This window comes from Vigna unguiculata, chromosome 3, assembly GCF_004118075.2.
Source record: "Vigna unguiculata cultivar IT97K-499-35 chromosome 3, ASM411807v1, whole genome shotgun sequence".
Taxonomy (NCBI): Eukaryota; Viridiplantae; Streptophyta; class Magnoliopsida; order Fabales; family Fabaceae; genus Vigna; species Vigna unguiculata.
This window is the reverse complement of record NC_040281.1, coordinates 14,376,867-14,397,490: the sequence shown is the minus strand read 5'-3', so window position 1 is coordinate 14,397,490 and position 20,624 is coordinate 14,376,867. Positions and strand designations below refer to the sequence as shown.

General features: G+C 32.5%; 1 protein-coding gene and 1 long non-coding RNA gene across 2 annotated transcripts; both read left to right on the top strand.

Moving 5' to 3' along the window:
- The first annotated feature begins 6,454 nt into the window (after positions 1-6,454).
- Positions 6,455-8,286, top strand: LOC114177328 (berberine bridge enzyme-like 26). Its single transcript, XM_028062620.1, has one exon. The coding sequence runs from the start codon at positions 6,474-6,476 to the stop codon at positions 8,052-8,054; it is 1,581 nt and encodes a 526-aa protein (XP_027918421.1). The 5' UTR covers positions 6,455-6,473; the 3' UTR covers positions 8,055-8,286.
- Positions 8,287-11,629: 3,343 nt separating this feature from the next.
- Positions 11,630-19,809, top strand: LOC114176040. The gene is made up of 4 exons (XR_003602958.1): positions 11,630-11,950; positions 12,112-12,190; positions 13,508-15,408; positions 19,490-19,809. It is a non-coding gene; the product is annotated as an uncharacterized LOC114176040 (long non-coding RNA).
- Positions 19,810-20,624: the final 815 nt, after the last annotated feature.

The following is a 20,624-nucleotide window of genomic DNA, read 5'->3' as shown; positions in this document are numbered from 1 at the left end:
ATATACACATGTATATATACATATATATATATATATATATATATATATATATATATTAGTAAAAAACATTTTGTCTTAATTTTCTATAAGTTGCACATCTTGTCTTCTGTCTTCATTCTTCCAACTTCAAGTATTGGTACGTTGTCTTCTTTCAAGTACATCCCTTAACATTTTTCTCTTCTCCTTCTTTGAAATTGGGCATATACATCAAATCATATATAGATAGTGACGTTTATGGTATGCTTGTTGTCAAATGATGGAATCAAAATAAGAATATTTGGCACGTGACAGTTGAGGTTTATTATTTGATTATTTTTCAGGAATCAATCGGAGAAAGTGGTCTTGTTGATCAAAACACTAATTAAAGAATTTTCATCGTGTTGAACGCCATTTTATATTTATTTTTATTATTATTTGGACTTGAGTTAGTTTAAAATTTATTTAAAATTTATGACAGTGATGTATTTTATTTGAATTTATGATTAAATATTTATTTTTTAAATAATTTTGTAAATAACCGTGGGTACCCGTGGATATCCGCGGGTATGAAAAAAATAGACGGGTACCCGCATAACGGATACCCGACGGATATGGGTACGGGTACGGAACAAATATTTATCTAGCAGGTAGGGTACGGGGGAGTTACTACCCGTACCCTACCCGCCCCGTTGACATCCCTACTTACACGTAATAAAAGGATAATTCTAAAATATCAATATCTATAAAGACCTTACAGGAATTTAAAACAAGTAGAGTTAATATATCTACAAGAACTTAACCTTATAATTGTTTTACAATGTTAGTTAATAACTGATTCTCTATTATAATAGCTGTGGATGATGAATATTTTAAATATTATATTTAAAATATATTTTTATTAATTTATAGCGGAACATTTTTACTTATTAAAATTTAAGGGATAATATATTTGTATCTTTATATTTTATTTTCGGTCCAATTTAGTTTTATTTATTATATTTTCAAAATTGATTAATTAGTAAAAACTTATTGAGATATTATTATGGTTATTTATTATTAATGAGGAGATATTTTCTCATCCTATTTATTGGACATAATTATCTTCATTTATTAATTTAGACTTTTATTTATTTTAATAAAAAATATCACTAAATGTTATATTTAAGCATAAATAATTACAAATATAACATATTGTATGAATTTTAGTTACTTTATCAACTTCATAATAACAAAATATGTTCACTAAACATTAAATTTAAATATAAAAACTTATTAAAATATTATATTTAAAATAAGAAGACTGAACTATTTAAAAGCATAAGCATCAAAATATAAGTTTTAAAAAATACAAACTAAAAAATACTGTTCCAAAAATTAAACTAAAATAAAATCATAAATCGTACGTTTTCCTTTTTATTGGTGTTGAATAATTGTCGAGTAGAAAATATGATGTTTATATATATATATATATATATATATATATATATATATATATATATATATATATATATTATCGCTCAAAATAAATTAGTTTTAACATAGTATTATTTTAAAAATTTATCCTATCAACCAATTATCGTAAAAGTTAACTATCTTAATTATATAATAATTGATATAGGTGGATAACAATATTACATTATTAACATGTTATATTAATCTAAATAAATATTAATATATTAATATTTTTAGTTCAAATATTAAGAATAATTTTAAATCTTCATATATGTACCAAAAATTCAATTAACTTTTACATACGAATTTTCCAACTTATTTAGTCTGTGTTTGGGATCTCATTCGATGTAGACTTCAAACAAGTTTGGACTTTGCAAAGTACATAACGCAGTAGATACAATGGATTAAAAGAGGACAAAATGTACCTATACTATAATAGGTTGTTGGGTTTGTACTATTTTTGTAATATACAATACATTTAATGAGACAAATTATAGAAACAAAATCTAAATTTGATTGATATATATATATATATATATATATATATATATATATATATATATATATATATATATATATATATATATTTAAGAGTTAATTATTTAAGTATAATAATAATTATATTGTTCAATTCAAGTCTTATCTGAAAAAAACATACATTTTCGATAGATTACACTGTAACAGTATATTAACAATAAAGAATTAAATTTTTTATTATATTGTAATATGTTAAATTTATTCATATTAATTAGTAATTTTATTTACAAAGTGTTTAAATTATTATAGTATATTATTATTTACAAGCATCATAAGCACTTACAATCGGATCTATAAACGCCAACTTTGAGTAATAATTTTAAACATAAAAACGTAATATTATTTTTTAGGTATAAATACTGATTTGGTACCCAAACTTTTTTGGAATGTTCAATTTGGTACCCGAATTTTAGGAATGTTCAATTTAGTACCCAAACTTTTTAAAACGGATTATTTAGTACCTTCCGTTAAATACTCTTTAACGCCGTTTGGGACCTGTTGAGCTGGCACTGTGCAACAGATACATGGCAGAAATAAGGGTTCACATAAAATGACTTGGATTGTATTTATTTGTGATCAAATTAAAGTGCCCCTTTTGTTGTGGAGATTGACCTAATTTTAGTTTTCTCATCTTCTGGTTTTTCTGAATGGGTGAAGAAATGTCAAGGGTTCAATCCTCTTCTTCTTGTTCTCACAATTCACAGGTGATGCGAAATCAAAGCTCATGCTGTAGTAGTGGTGGCTGTAGAGGCTTGGGTGAAGCACCCACATGTAATTGCGGAGTGGCAGCTGTGCTGAGAACATCTAGAACAATCAAGAATGGTGGGAGACAGTTTTGGGGATGCCCTAATTTCAAGGTTAGTCATATGGTGTTATTTGTTTGGGTAAGTTTATGTTTGTGTTTGGATGTAGTTGCATAGTAAAGTAATTCTTTGTTGTGTTGTTTTTTGAATAACAGGGTGGAAGTGAAGGTTGTTATGGGTGCAATTTCTTTAAATGGTGCATTGAAGATGATGACGACGAAAAGGTCCCTCCATATCACCTTGCACATCATCATCCATCCTATCTTTATCAACTCCATCCACCTTATCATAGCCAACTTCATCCGGGTTATTACCATCATCCTCCATCCCATCTTTGCATGCCTCATTATTACCATCATCATGTACCTTATCACCTCCATCCACCTTATCATAGCTAACTTCATCTGGGTTATTACCATCATCCTCCATCCCATCTTTGCATGTCTCATTATTAGCATCATCCTGTAATTCATGATCCACAACCTTATCACCTCCATCGGGCTGTTCAAAGTGAACTTCTTTGTCATTATTACCACCATCCTGCAATTCAGCCTCCCCATTATTGCCACCTACACAAGCACTATCACAATCCATCTGCCCCTGTACCTCAACATTTCCATGACCATTTTCTACATTGTCATCACCTAAGAGATAGTATTCCAAAAAGTTATCAACTACTTCAGCCTCAGAAACTGTGTGTACTACAAACAAGTGCACATTCCCATTTCTTCGAGCAATATCTGCCATGTGCAATGCTCCTTTATCATCACATAACAACTTCAACTTATTTTCTAACACTGACCCTTTTCCAACTTTATACCACAATTCCTTCACAACATGATAACCCATCTCTTTCAGTTTCCCTTTTATCTCAAAAAAACTCCACCAATCCGGGTCACATACCCATGTAGCTGTTAACCCATCACTATAAGTTAACCTACCAGTATGTATAAAATGGCCACCATGGTGAAGCACAACTTCAAAACAATCATTAAACATCACAACCAATATAGTAAAACCACTTTCCCTGTCAAATAAGAATACCCAAAAAAACGCCACAAATTACAACCATACCACAAAAAAAACAGTATAAAGTCATAAAGGGGACCACAAGCCACCCACCCACCGCATACTTTACTTTACACTTCACAGAAACCCACACCATTTATCAAATAAATCACTAATTCCAAACACACAAGGACCCCCACAGCCACTGGCGGAACTACTTAAGGACAAGGGGAGCCACGGCTCCCCCAAAATTTTTGAAATTTATTTTATATGTATATATATATATATATATATATTTTAAAAATTATATTTATATATTAATTATATTATAAAAAATTATAATAAAAGATAAAATAAAAATTTTAATGGAGACATTGATTTATAAAAGAGATTATAATTTTTTTTTTGCTATAAGAACTTCCCATCATGTAAATTATCATGAAAGTGTGTGAGGAGAAATAAATACAAAGAGATATATTAGAAAACATAGGTTGGAGAACACATAGATTGAGATTGAAATATATATTCTTGGATGATCTCACATATCAAGATTAGTATCTTATTATGATTTATATATGTTAAATTTATGATTCTTTTTAAGATGTTTCTCCCAAATTAAGTTTATCCCAAATAACTATAAACCCTAATTTTGATTTTAAGGATTTTTTTATGAAATTTGCATGAACCTTAATTATAATTTTTTCCAAATTATTATAATCCTTAATTATGAAATTTAGGGATTTTATGTTTTCTGCTGCCAGGTAAATCTTTTTAAAGTTTTGAATTTATATAGTGTTTCTTATTTAATTAAAATTATATGAGTTTTGTTTTGTTTTGTATTGTGATAATTGTGATTTATGAATATAAATTTTATCATTTTCTAAAGAGATGAAGGGTAATAAAATTATATTAGAAAGATTATGATAAAGAGTAAAATAATTAATTCTTTTTTGGAAAGAGTAAGGTTTGTGATAAAGATGAAAAAAATGCATCTACAATAACTAAACTTAAGAAATCTCATGAGAACTAAGAATAGAATTCAAGACAATGAAAAACAAATCTCTAAAGTTCCTATAGATAAATATAATGAATTTAAAAATTCATTACAACGGGATCCGAAAAAAACGTCCTCAACTTTGACAATACCCACTAAATCAAATTGATGAGGTATGAAGGGCTTATCAAAATGGTATTCATGGTTTTGTATCATAGTATAATAACGAATGATAGTCATATTTTTTTGAATTTTACTGTATGTTTGTTTTAAGCAGAGGAAATGGAGAGAAAAAATGAAAAAAAATTTCTAACTAACAAAAATTATATGTAACAAATTTAATTTGGCACCCCTAAAGTTTTTGTCCAAGTTCTGCCACTGTCCACAGCAGAACCCCCCACAACAGAACCACACCCCACAACATTTATGCAATATAATACAAACCCCAAAACGAGTATAGCTTCGAAAATATAAAACAACACCACACATTCATCAGCACGAAGACAAAAAGCACAAAAGAAAACTCACCTTCCACGACTGCCAAAGATTCTCCTTCTTTGTCTTCCACTGCAGAACCTTCTTCTTCCCAACTTCAGCCTCTCCAACGAATGGAACCACAGTCTCCCTACTTCTTCGCCGATCGTCGAACGCCTATCCACTCAGAACCCTAAATCCCAATTTCCGCTTTCCGCTTTCTGCCTTGATTTTTCCTTCTCCACCGGATTTCATGTGCTGTGCCCTAATTCTCTCTCATGTGTTGTGCTCTAATTCTCTCTCGACGTAATTTTTTCCCCAATTCACTCAGTAATCACAACCCCAAAATTTTTACTTACACAATTATTACTTAATTCTTTTTTTTACATCTTAATCCACGTGCACACCCACTAATTCTGCCACGTATCTGTTTCACTGTGCCAACTCAACAAGACCCAAACGACGTTAAATAGTATTTAACGGAAGGTACTAAAATAAACCCGTTTAAAAAGTTTGGTACTAAATTGAACATTCCTAAAGTTCGGGTACCAAATTAAACATTCCGAAAAGGTTTGGGTACCAAATCAGTATTTATACCTATTTTATTAAAATAGTTATTGATTACATTGTTATACTTTTAGAGTGATAAATATTTTTCAATAAAATATATCACGTATACATAACATACATATCATCGTATTAAATTGGTGTGAAAATTCATGTGAAAAAATGGAAACTAAGAAGTGGCCTCTTCTATATGTCATCTAAGTGAAGAAGCTTCGTATTAGACGAAATTGTTTAATATGTGGGGATGAATGAGGAAAAAAGAGAAGTTAGTGGCTGAAATTTGGAAGTAATAACTGAAAATTCAAAGCAAAGAAACGAAGGCATTGCAAGTAACTTGTCTTATTTGTCACAAAGTTCGGCTGTTGACTTGTTAGTTTATCCTTTCAATTCAAATCATATTTAGTTTTTTATTAGATTCTATTCGAATCAAATTAAGTAATAAGATAAAGGAAAAAGACAAACGATAATACTGATTAGCTGATTTTTATTTTAAAAAACATGTTCTCAATCATAATTTTTAATTTTCTAGAATCATAATTCTTATTTTCTTTCGCTAAAGTCCATTCAAATATGCCAGCCATAAACAGCCGCATAACTATTAACTTCGGCTATAAAAGCCTGAGTTCCCATTTGTTGAAAAGATAAGAAAGGAAACAACAATGGCCAATTCGATGGCTAAATTACTGTTCCTTTCTGTCACCGTTTTCACTTCAATTTTCCCTGCTGCAACTTCTAGTTCAGCTGGCCATGATCAAGGTTTTCGTCAATGTTTTCAGGCAATTTTAGGGAACAACACAACTTCAGAAGTAACATTCAGTAAAAGTAGTTCTTCTTATGAATCCCTTCTGAATTCTTCTATAAGAAATGCCAGATTCCTAAGCAGTTCAGTCCCAAAACCAGATATTATAGTCACTCCACAAAGCCTATTCCACATCCAAGTAGCACTACTTTGCTCAAAGAAAAACAACTTAGAAGTAAGAGTTCGAAGTGGGGGCCATGACTATGAGGGCCTTTCTTATGTTTCTCACGTTCCATTCCTCATCATTGATCTTATCAAGCTTAGGTCCATAACCATTAACATGGATGAAGAAAGTGCATGGGTTCAATCAGGTGCTACAGTTGGAGAACTCTATCATGCAATTGCACAGAAAAGTAAGGTCCATGGGTTCCCTGCCGGAAGTTGCTCCACCATGGGTGTTGGAGGGCACTTCAGTGGAGGTGGGTTTGGAACAATTTTCAGAAAATATGGTTTAGCTTCTGATAACGTAATCGATGCTCAGATAATAGATGTGAATGGAAATATACTGAATAGGACACTGATGGGGGAAGATCTCTTTTGGGCCATAAGAGGAGGGGGAGGGTCAAGCTTTGGAGTCATTACTGCATGGAAAATCAAGCTTGTACATGTTCCTTCAACAGTGACAGTTTTTGATGTTTCAAGGTCCTTGGATGAAGGTGCCACTGACCTTTTCCACAAGTGGCAAACTGTTGCTCCCGAACTTCCTGCAGAACTTTTTCTGCACGTTGTTGTGGGAGTTTCCAATTCAGGTTCTCAGGGTGGAAAAACTGCGGTGCTTTCCTTCACAGGATTGTACCTTGGGACACCTCAGAAGCTTCTTCCTTTGATGCAGAACAGTTTTTCAGAACTGGGTTTGCAGCACAACAACTTCACCCAGATGACTTGGATTCAATCTGTTCTTTACTTTGCAGGCCATTCAATAGATGAATCCTTGGAGGTCTTGCTCAGGAGAAATCAAACATCCTCAAGTTTCAAAGCAAAATCTGATTATGTGACGGAACCAATTCCCTTAGCTGGCATAGAAGGGCTGTGGAATATGCTGCTCTTGGAGAACTCACCATTCTTGATCTTCACACCATATGGTGGAAAAATGGGTGAGATTTCAGAATCAGAAACTCCTTTCCCACATAGAAAAGGGAACTTATACGGTATTCAGTATTCGGTGAATTTGGTTTCAAATGAAGAGGCCCCAGAGCATTTAGATTGGTTAAGAAGATTGTATGAATATATGGCACCCTATGTGTCAAAGTTTCCAAGACGGTCATATTTGAATTATAGAGACCTTGATTTGGGTGTGAACAAAAGAAAAATGGACTATGAAACTGCAAAATCATGGGGTTTGAGATATTTCAATGGAAATTTTGAAAGACTGACACAAGTGAAGGCCAGGGTTGATCCTGGAAACTTTTTCAGAGATGAGCAGAGCATTCCACCATTGTAGAAGAAGATGGAAATCACAAATAATAAATTACTAAAATCTGCAAACATATATAGGCATAAGCATAGTGATGCATAATTCATACAAACATCTGTAATTGTTGCACTTAATTAATCCTGATTCTTGAAGATGTTGTGTTGTAAATTCTCAGCGATGTATTCATCAGAAAAGTACTGTTGCAAGATTAATATTTGACCTCTTATATCATTGATAAGAATTTTAGGGAGATTTATTTTACATTCATAATCTCTACAAGTTTTAAATACACATTCACATATAGTTTTAATAAATGATATTCATTTCATTAGTGTTTTCAATAAAGTGATTTTATTTCCTTTATATTATTTTAAATATCATATTACCAAAACTTTTAAATAAAAAATATCCAAATTAAAAATTAAAAATTAAAAATATAAAATGAAAGATTGATCAAATTATAAGAAAATGACTCATATTTTTTTCTAAAGTCTTAAATTAAATGATGTTGATATATTTTAGGAATAATTTATGTGAAGGTAATCCGTGAGAAAAAGTCGTTAAGTCAGCACCAGTCATGAATAATGTTATAGGACAATTTTGTTTTCTCATAAATATACATTTTATTTCATATAAGATAATTTATAATTTAATGAAAGTATAGAATATTTATAAAATAATTAAACTATCAAAATTTTGTTTGTTAAAAAAATGTTTTATATTTAAGAAAATTAATTTTTAATTTTATAATTTTTATTTAAATTTTAGTTAATATGACAATTTAAAAAAAAAGAAAAAGACATCAATATGTCACACATAACAAAAGTGGGCATCATTTATTTTAAATATAAGAAAGATGAATATATATTTAAGCATGAGACGAGAGTCTCAATTTGTTAAAATTATAAAGAAGATGAATGTTTATTTTAAAATTAAAAGGATGTAATAGAATATAGCATCAATAAAAGAGGATAGTAAAGGACACAATTTGCAAAAAATAGGTTAATAATCCATTTGGCTTCTACTGAACTTTAAGAAACTATATATTTGGGACAATTAGACACTTAAAAAAAGAGTTTGAAAATAGTAGGGACAAAGTTATTGATATAAAAATAAAGGTAAAACAAATGAATTTATCGTTAAGTTCCTCGTCAAGTTACTATTTTCAATCTATTAATCCATTTTGTCACATTAGTCAAACGGACTAGCCCATCATTTATGTGTTGTGTTGTTTGAATATCGTGATTTGAGAAGTAATTTTTATAAATTAAGTTTCAATTATTATTAATAATTCAGTAAATAAACAAGTGAATATATTAATTTTTTAATTTATCTACTAAATCATTAATTAATATTTAAAAATATTTATACAGTTAAGTATATTTAAAAAACACATCACAACTGAACACTTGAAACAAAAAATAGTATTTGAAAATAATAAAACCAAAACATTGATATAATAACATGGGTGGGAAAATGAGTTTGTACTTAAGTTGAACTTTCAGGCAAAAAAATCCATTGTGTGCATGTCTTTCGCATCCACCAAATTATTTCTTTTATTTTAAGTGTAAATTAAAAAAAAATTAAAGAAAAATAATTTCATGAATTATAATTTTTGTATTGTGTTTACTGTTATACTACATGAGCAAATATTAAACTAAACTTATTAGCTGATGTTTCAGTCCTGGTTTTAATGGATGATATATATATATATATATATATATATATATATATATATATATATATATATATATATATATATATATAAACACCATATCTTTTTAATCTACACTTCTTATTTAACACTAACAAAAATTATTTACCATAATATAAAATAGAAATATATACCAGGACACCAAAATAGAACCAAAATATATACATAGGTCGTCTTTCGTTAACATGAGATGTCCAATTTGCATCACAATATGCATGAATATTGTATTTGTTGTGGATAGTTGAAATAGGCCGAAGCTGCAAACCATAAGATATAGATATTTTTAGATAGTGTAAAATACGCTTGAGTGTCTTCCAATGAACCATGAGAGAGGTCGAGTCATGACAAGCCTTATTCATACTATATTTGATCTTTGGCATGGTAATAGTGATATACTATAAAGCACCGACTATGGATTTATAGGTAACGAAATATCTATATAATCAAAACTAAGTTTAGATAATTTGAGACCTTATGAATAGGAGTAGAAATTCCTTTTGAATCAGACATGCCAACTTTTTTAGAAGATCACAAATGTATTTACTTTGAGTAATAAGAAAAGAGTCATTAGTTAGGTATGTGACCTTAATCCCCAAGAAGTACTCAATTTTCAAGATGCTTAAGAGAAAAAGTAATGCTTAACTTGGAGATAACAATGTGAAGTAAAGATGAAGAAGATCTAGCGAAGATAATGCCATCCACATAAATTAGTACATATGGAGACATTCATCATTAGAAGTGAATGTTAGAAGAGAAGAATCACACTTGCTTTGCTAAAAGCCAAAACCAATAAAAGTAGTGGTGATTTTCTCATACCAAGCTCTAGGGGCTTGTTTCAATCCATAAATTGACTTGTGAAGCTTGCAAACAAGGTTAGAAATAGAAGACTAAAAGCCAAGTGGTTGAATCATGTAAACATCTTCGTGAAGCATGGCATCTAGGAAGGCATTATTGATATCAAAAGCTTGAATAAACCAGTTATGGGTGACAACCAATGTGAGTATAATTCGAATAGTGACAGGCTTCACAAGTGGAGAAAAAGTTTTACAATAATCACAACAAAATTGTTGAAGAAAGCCTTTAACGAATAACCTGGCCTTGTAGTGATTAACTATGCCATCATGATTTTCTTTAATGCGAAAAATCCATTTACATCCAACAGCAGAACAAACAGATGGAAGAGGGTTGAGAGACCATGTATTATTTGACAATAAAACATCATATTCATCCTACATAGCTCTCCTAAAAAGGGGGAAGGCAAGGCCTGTTTGACAATATTAGGTTCTATTGTAGTGAGAAGAAAACATGGATAAAGATGAGGTTTGACAATTTTAGACTTGGAATGAGTTTGCATTGGGTGAGTGGAGGTAGGCTAAGAGGTAACAATATAAGTAGAAAACTCAGTTACTAGAAGCATAATTAGAAGTGGGTTAGGCAATGGAATAAGTAACTTGGCAATGTGTAGGGAGAGATGAAACAGAAGGTGATAAATAGATAGTGACTCATGAGTGGCATGTTGAATGGGTGACACTAGAGATGACAAATAAACCTATCCCCGCCATAATACTCGTCCCCGTTTAAATTATTAAAATATTCTTAATTAATTAAGTAACCATATATATTATTTCTTATTTCTTCTAATTATTTGGTTTGTCATGAAATTCATTTGCATCTCAATTATATTTTTCATCTTATCATAACCTTTATGTAATTTTGTTAAAATTACTACAAAAAAATATAATTTTACTAGGGATTTATTATGTGGGGTTATAATAACCCCTACTAAGACATAAATATACAAGGGGTTTTAAAAACCCTCCCTAAGTTTCGGGGGTTTTATAAAAAAACCCCAGTAAAATTTAATTTCTAATTTTTTATTTTTTATTTTCACTCAAAAAACCTAGAAACTAACTCCTCACGTTCCCTCTCATCTCCCGATCTCCCGTTCCTCTGATCAAAGTTTCTTCACTCTGATTCCGTATGGCAGTTCCTCACCGTCATCTCCGCCATCTCCGCCATCAAATTTTCTCATCAAGACAAACAACTATTCTCTCATTCTATCATCTTCCGATCTCCGCGTGCCTCTCATCAAAGTTTCTTCACTCTGATTTCATATCGCAGTTCCTCACTGTCATCTCCGCCATCAAAATTTCTCATCAAGACGAAGCAACTATTCTCTCTGATTTCTTCCTCTCAGTGTTCGCTCAAGGTTAGATTTCAGTTTTGTCATTGATCTTTCGATTGTGCCTCACCGTTCTCCCTGCTTTCAATTTCTCCCCTTTGCTTTCAATTTCATGTGACTGCTCTTTCGATTTCATCACATGCTTTCATTTTCATCTCATTCAATTTCGTTTTCCATCTCTCGCCAAGAAAAACTCGCGCTTCCAGCAGCATAGAGCACCCATCTCCTCTCCATTCTCCGTTCTCGGTGTCGGTTATGAGCTGTAAGGTTAGATTATCACATTTTGGGAAAAACATTCTACTAAAACCCTTGATTGATTAATTGTAAATGTAAAGCCTCTATGAACATTAACCTAAATAGAGAACTCGTGTGGTTCAGAGACGAAAAACAAAGAATATTAATTGATAGATTATCACTTTTTTTTATCTGTTATGCAGTTGTCGTGCATTGGCTGTGGGAAAATATTTGGATGTGACACCGTTCAAGATCACACACAGTGCATTACAGAAATGGCGAGTCTCTCATTTATTTTCACTTTCTTGTTAATGGATCATCCCCCGTCTCGTTTTTGTTCAATGTGATATGTGAATGATGCATGCGAGTCAGTGCGTACTTTTTTTTCAATCAATAAACGTTTTTTTATTCTCATTTAACTTCACCTCTTCAATGCTGGGGATTTTTGGTTGATTTGATCTCGCTAGAGGAGCTTCATGAAAGTTTCCTCTCACCGATGATTTTCAGTATTTCTCTCTATTGTTGTTGTCTTGGAATTCAGAATTTTAATCTGAAGTGGGGGGACACGTTTTAGAGGATAGTGTGCATTTATCCACTTTCCTTACTTTAGGGGAGTCAAATTTTTATTCATGTTGTTTGGTTTTTTTGGTAGCATATGGATTTTGATCAAGTCTGTGAAAATGTATGTCTTATTTTCTCCACACCTTCTATTTTTACTTTGATTTTCAGGAAAAGTATGGTCCAAAAAGCCAAGGTATTTTAAGAATGATTGAGAAAAGAGATTAGTTATGAAAACTTCTTCACCCCTGTAATAATACATACAATAATGATAACAAAAAGAATAATATAAAATAGATACAATTTATGTATATTATTTTATTTATATTACGTTATTATTATTGGTTTAAAGTTGATAGAAAAAAAAGAGAAATTTAGAAGTTGACATCTTAATGGAGATAAGATAACACTGGTGGAGCAAACTTACATGTTTGCTATTTGTTTCTAAATCTCTAATGAAGTGATGAACACACCAGAATTGGATCATGGATCGCACTGGCCTAGATAAAGACACTAACTGACCATTGTGCCATTGTTTTTTTGTTACATACACAACATGCATCTGTCACCCTCATTTTTTTCCCTCATCTTAAAATAAATTAACTATATGAATTTTATTTGTACATGTTATGGCATTTTATTTAGTCCATTTTCGACAAGCATCTACTTTGTTGTAAGATGTGTTTTATTCGAGATGTTTTTCTGGTTCCATTCTCACTTTTTTGGTGGCTTATAGTAGATTCATTGCAAAAGTGGCATCATTACTTACATATTGGTAAACATTACTGACAGGTTTCAGGTAGACTAATGAGCTGATGGATCTAACTTCTTTCTTCTTCACACATTTCCCTTCCAACTATGGACAATATGAAATGTGGAGAATCTTTCAGAGATGGGGAAAGGTACAAGACATATTTATATCCAGGAGACTTAATCAAAGAGGCCAGAGGTTTGGGTTTGTAAGGTACCGTGGAATATCTAACCCACAAGCTCTTGAAAAACAACTGGATAATATTCGGATAGGCAACATGAAGATCCACGTTAATAAGCCAAAATATCGCAGATACGTTGATGCATCTAGAAAAGAAGGTGGACAAAGGAGTGAAAATGATGGTTTCAAGAACAATATATCCCCAACCTATAAGAAAGTCTGGAAGAGGAAAAATACACAAACATATGCCCAAATAGTGAAGGGAGAAGCGATGAATTATAATAACACAAGCATACTGGCTGCTATGGAGATACAAGTGAAAGAAGAGGAGAAGGAATGGCTCCATCACAGCTATATTGGAAGGGTGAAGAACATGAGTAATATTGAGCTTATCCGAGAAAGCTTCATCCTAAATGGTCTAGACTTCATACGTTTGAGGTATATGGGTGACGATACAATGCTCCTTATTGCTGAAGGGAACACTAATATAGCGAAGGCTATTGAGGAAAATAAAGAGTGGTTGTCAACAATCTTTGAAACAATTTCTACATGGACTAGAAACACGGTCATGGGGCATAGACGACATGGGTTAGATGTAGGGGGATTCCTTTATCCTTGTGGGGGAAGGAGTGCTTTGAGAAGATCGTTGGAACGATTGGCACATTAATATCGATTGATAGCGCAACCGAAAATTGGGATGAACTCGAGTACACGAGATTATGCGTACGCATGCCCATCGGAGCAGAGCCAAAACTAAGAAAGAAGATGAATCTTAATGGTATATTGTGTTCGATATCCATTGAAGAAGAGTCGTCCTTTATGGTGTTACCTAGATGTTGTTGCGAAAGTTGGGATAAGAAGACAAGAGAGGATTCCTCCTCGAACTCCTTAGTAGGAAATGGCTTTCAACACCCATTTGATTCAGAATGTGCAAGCATCAACGATATCGAGGTCTTGGATGGAAAATATGAGTTTCAAACGGTGGGCTCACCGGAAGCCATACCTACTGCACCAAACCTCGAGGGACAGGCACGTGGCTCAAAAACTTTCAATCAATCAGCGTGTCACATATGCACTCTAGAAGAAGTATGTTTTCAGCAGAAAAAAGTGATAATAGTAAGGACACACAGAGATACACTACAATGGAAAGTTGGCTAGCAGGAAATGCAAAGCATCAAACGGTGGGGGAAAATGGACTGAACAATGATCAACGCAGATCAAGGACCAAATCTGTTGTAAGTGACTCACAACAGCTATATCAAAATTGGGCTTAGGAGTCGACTCAACTTAAGCCCATATATCAGCAGAATAACCAAATGGACCTGACCATTAAAGCCCATTTAGATTTTAACCCCTATATGTAAGTTTTCATGAGCCCGAATATCTTGAGAGACAACTCTCCGTGTGGTGTGAGAGAGATGAATCTAAACCATGAGAATGAAAAAATCATAGAAGAGTATTCGTCTTTGCAAAAAGGGCAAACAAAACCAGAGTTAACAGGGGTAGAACACGACGATACTGAAAATTGGGAAGAATATGGGAAAATTGGTGGTTCTTGCGATAGTGATGCAAACCAGACCCAAGATGAAGATGGCAAGCACAATAAGATGAAACTCATAAAGAAGATGCAAATCAATCCAGAGATTATGTTGCAGCGGCGAAATCTAATGGTTGGTGAAACAAGTCGTGGGAGAAAAGATAATTATCGAAATGTTAACGCATTATGCTTGCCAAGTGACCCTCAGCAAACAAGCCAATTGAGGTTAGCTATTCATCCCCCTTGTAATTCTGTCTCTGATATTGACATAAATAATTGTAATAGGCTATTCTGGATTAGAAATAATTCATTAGAAGCCCTCCGATTATAGAACATAGGGAAAGACCTAGGATTTACATACACGGGGGAGGATGCAAATATAATAAAAAGAATAACAGAAATGGAAGAAAGGGATATAAGTAATAGACAGAAATGTGAGGAAGGGGACAAAGATAAAAATAAATGAGGAACATCAGTTTCAACATTAGAGGGATAGGAGGACCTGAAAAAGGTAGATATTTAAGAGACATAATTATGAAAGAGGAAATATATATGGCATGTATTCAAGAGACAAAACAAACAAATATAACAGATGAGAAATGTTATGCAATATGGGGCGACAATAATATAGAATGGACTCATCATGGGTCAGAGAAGGGCGCTGGAGGCATATTATGTATATGGAATAAATATAGTTTTTGTCTCTCAAAATCAAGAAGTAGTAAAGGCTTCGTAATACTAGAAGGGAAGTGGGGAGTTAAAAGACAACCTATAACCATTGTAAATGTTTATTCCCCGTGTGCTTTTAATGAAAAAAGAATAATGTGGGAGGATATAATTAAGATTAGGTGGCAAGATCAAAATAAAGTGTGGTGTATGCTAGGAGACTTTAATGCAATAAGAAACCCGAGTGAAAGGAAAGGATTATCTCAAATAGGAATAGGTAGAAGAGAAATAGAAGAGTTCAATTCATTCATAGAGAGTATGGAACTTATGGACATACTTATGATAGGAAGAAAATTCACATGGTATAGATCAAATGGAACTGCAAAGAGTAGATTGGATAGAGCACTAGTATCACAAGAGTGGTTAGATTTGTGGCCTGAATCTAAGCAGTATGTGTTAGATAGATCAGTTTCTGATCATTGTGCTTTAGTAATTAAACACTCCCTCATTGACTGGGGACCTAAACCTTTTAGATATCTAGATGTATGGCACACAAAAGCAGGGTTTATGGACATATTTAAAGAGTGGTGGAGGAATTATGACATAAATGGAAATGAAATTTGGATTTTAAAAGAGAAGTTGAAAAGGTTAAAAAAGGACTTAAAGGTTTGGAATAAGGAGGTGTTTGGACATGTAGATAGAAGTAAGGAAAAAATAATGTCAAAAATTAGTGAGTTAGATAAAAAGGATGAAGACAATGGCTTAGATGAAGAGGGTATGAGTGAGAGAAAACATATGTTTGCAGAACTAAAAAGGATAAATTATAGACAAGAAGTGTTACATAAACAAAAATCAAGAGTGAAATGGTTGGAGGCAGGTGATTTAAATACCAAGTTTTTTCATAGGATGATTAGATGGAGAAGGATGAAAAATATGATAAAGGGCGTTAAAATCGAAAATCAGTGGTGTGAGGAACCAAGGAAGGTCAAAGAAAACATTAAAAATTTCTTTGAAAAAAGATTTACGGAGAAATCGGATATTAAAGTTAGGTTAGATAATGTACAATTCACAAGTATTAATAGGGCGAGTAACGTCTCACTAACAAGTAGATCTTCAGAAGATGAGATCAAGGAAGCAATATGGGATTGTGATAGTAGCAAAAGCCCTGGACCTGATGGTTTCAATTTCAATTTTATCAAACAATTCTGGGACACTATAAAATTGGACATAATAAGGGCTGTGAATAGTTTTCATAGTTGTGGGAAGTTGGCTAAAGAGAGTAATGCTTCATTTATTACTTTAATACCAAAGACAGAGGACCCACAAGGTTTGGAGGAATATAGGCCTATATCTCTGGTAGGAAGCGTCTACAAGATAATATCCAAAATTTTATCAAAAAGAATGCAAAAAGTCTTACATAAGATAATAGACCAAAAACAATCTGCATTCATAGAGGGCAGAGGCCTATTAGATAGTGTGGTGCTAGTTAATGAAGTCATAGATGAAGTTAGGAGAATAAAGGGTAAGTGCACCATTATAAAGGTTGATTTTGAGAAAGCATACGATTTAGTCAATTGGGAATTCCTTTTGTACATGATGGCTAGATTGGGTTTTTGTGATAAATGGATAAAATGGATAAGGGGTTGTTTAGAAACATCAACCATTTCAGTTTTAGTCAATGGTAGCCCAACAGAGCAATTTTCCCCTACAAAAGGCCTTAGGCAGGGGGATCCACTAGCTCCTTTTTTATTCCTCATAGTTGTTGAAGGGTTAGCAGGAGTAGTTAGACAAGCTGAGTATAAAGGTTTATTAGAAGGAATAAAGGTGGGTAAGAAGAAAATACCAATTAACATGCTATAGTTTGCAGATGATACAATATTTGTTTGCTCACCTAAAACCCAAAACATAGTGGTCATAAAAAGTATTCTTAGATGTTTTGAAATAGCTTCTGGACTAAAAGTTAATTTTCACAAGACCAAGCTAGGAAGTATTGGTATGCAAAATAGAATGATTGAAAGATTCTCTATAATGTTGAATTGTATGACTATGAATATACCTTTTCTATACCTAGGTATAAAGGTAAGGGCAAATCATAGAACAAAAGTTTTTTGGAATGATATGATAATAAATATAAGAAAGAGGTTGTCTAAATTGAAAGGAAGACATCTATCTTTTGCAGGAAGGGTAATGTTAATAAAATCTGTAATTTCTACCATTCCTTTGTATTACTTATCTATTTTCAAAATGCTTGTTAGTGTGGGGAAAATTATTAGAAAATTACAAAGGGAGTTCCTCTGGGGATGGGGCCATGAAGGTAGGAAGATTGCATGGGTTAGGTGGGAACATATATGTAGAACTAAGGAAGATAGTGGGTTGGGAGTAAAGGACTTGGACAAGTTCAACATAGCCTTGCTAGGAAAATGGAAATGGAGACTAGGTAAGGAAGAACTTGGACTTTGGAAAGATATTGTGCTATCCAAATATGAGTCTTGGAGAGAATTAGACGATAAAAAAGTTTGTAGTCATGACTCATGGTGGTAGAGAGATATTAGGAAAATATGTGGGGGAGGGTGTAAGGAAAATTGGTTTGATAGAAATATAAGATGGAATAGAGGGATAGGTAATAAAATCAATTTTTAGGATGATTTATGGCTAGGTGAAATCCCCCTAAAGGATAAGTATCTGAGGTTATATACAAATTCAATCTTAAAGAAAGCAAAGTTAGGGGATGCCGGATATTGGAATGGAGAAAATTGGGTGTGGAACTTACAATGGAGAAGAGAGTGGTTCGAATGGGAGAAGGATACAGTGGCAAACCTCATGAGGGAGGTGGAGGGCACTACATTACTTAGAGATAGAGAGGATGAGAGAATATGGAATGATGACGAAACAAAGGTGTATACAGTGAAATCTGCATATAAGAAATTAAATAAGAGTAATGGAACACAACAAGAGAATTTGTTCGAACTCTTTTGGAAAATGAAAGCATTACCATCAGCCCAATACTTTGCATGGAGGGTTATAATTAATAGAGTGGCCACATATGATAACCTACAAAATAGGGGTGTTGAGGTAGGCAGCAAAGTTTGTGTCATGTGTCACTGTTGCGATGAAACTGTCACACATTTATTCTTTAGTTGTAGGATAGCTGCACGTTTATGGAAAATGTGTGATTCTTGGTTAGGACTCTACTCAGTACATCATAATTCTGCTGAGATTCATTTTCTCCAATTCGAACACCTAGGATTAAGTAAAAGTTGCAATATTGTTTGGAGATGTATGTGGGTGGCAACAATTTGGAGTATTTGGAACAAAGGAATAATATCATTTTTAGGAATGCAAAAGTAGATGTTGAGGAAATGTTTTCTTTGGCACAAGTTAAAACATGGGCTTGGATCACAAATAAGTACCCAAGAGCATCTTTTTCATATTCGGACTGGTGCTTATGCCCAACCACGTGTCTAAAATCAATGTGACTCTAATCATAACATCTAAAACTCCATTGATCTCTTATGCATGTTTTGAAAAGCGTAATGAGTGAGTTGTCACCATTATGTGTCTTTATGTGTTTTGTTTTTGCATGATGTTGTGGTTTTTTTGTTGTGGGATTCTTGGCTGTGATTTTTTTTCGTGGTTGTAGGATTATGTGGATGATCCATTGAAGACCACAAAATCTACAATGAAAAGAATTAAGACTATGTTTGATTCAAGTATGCATGGAGGACTCTTTGAATAGATGCTTTTGGCATTGTTATAGAAAAGGAACTATAATGTAAAACTTAGTCTTCAATGGGATTGTTGTCATGATAATGTTTTTTTGCAGCATCATTTAGAGAAGGAATGTTATATTGTTGCCATTTGTCTTTCTTTTTGTATATATTACGTTATGTATGGGTTGGGACAACCCAATTGTCCCTATTCAATATTTTTTTTTGTGCTGATTAAAAAAAAATTTACTTACGTATTGGTGGCAGTGATCCCAATTCCCATGCTCATTCAGTGAAGTGTGTTTACATTGCAGAGTCAATGCCAATCAATAAGCCTTCTCACCGTAGCTACTAAAATCACACTTGTAAACTGACATTTTTTGTTTTGCGCAAAACAAGAAATAACTTCTAAGTAATGTGATATATATATATATATATATATATATATATATATATATATATATATATATATATATATATATAACTAAGATTATATTTTATCTGGGTTACATTGGATAGATTATGTGTCAACAACTCATTTTGAAACTGAAAAAGGAGAAAAAGACAAAAGTATTATGGTTTAAATTTTGTACGACGTCTGTTCTATAGTTAGGGTATACTTTTATGAATCAGTATGTGTAATGTAAAAACTGTTCTTCTTTGGAAGAGAGTTCCATGAAACACAATGATGTACATATTCTCATTTGTTCTTTCAAGTTAATTACACCTTTGATTATGATATTGGGTGGTTCAAATACCAAGATGTTTTTGCTTATTCTGTAGAAATTTATTTCTATATTGTTTTTCATATATTTGGTTATTTAAGTTAACCCATATTTAGTGGAATAGTTAGTTAGTTAGGGAGTTGGGAGCTGAAATAATTAGAAAATGATGGCATGTTTCCTATAAACAAGGAAAAAGGTTGAGAGGCACAAACATCTTGTGAATTGTAGAGTTCCAATTGTTGGGGGAGAGTCCAGCCCTCGTGAAAGTCTGCAGTCGGAATCATTTATACATTTTTCTGTTAATAGCAACCTTGCTTTCTAAAATTCTGATCCATAGTGTATT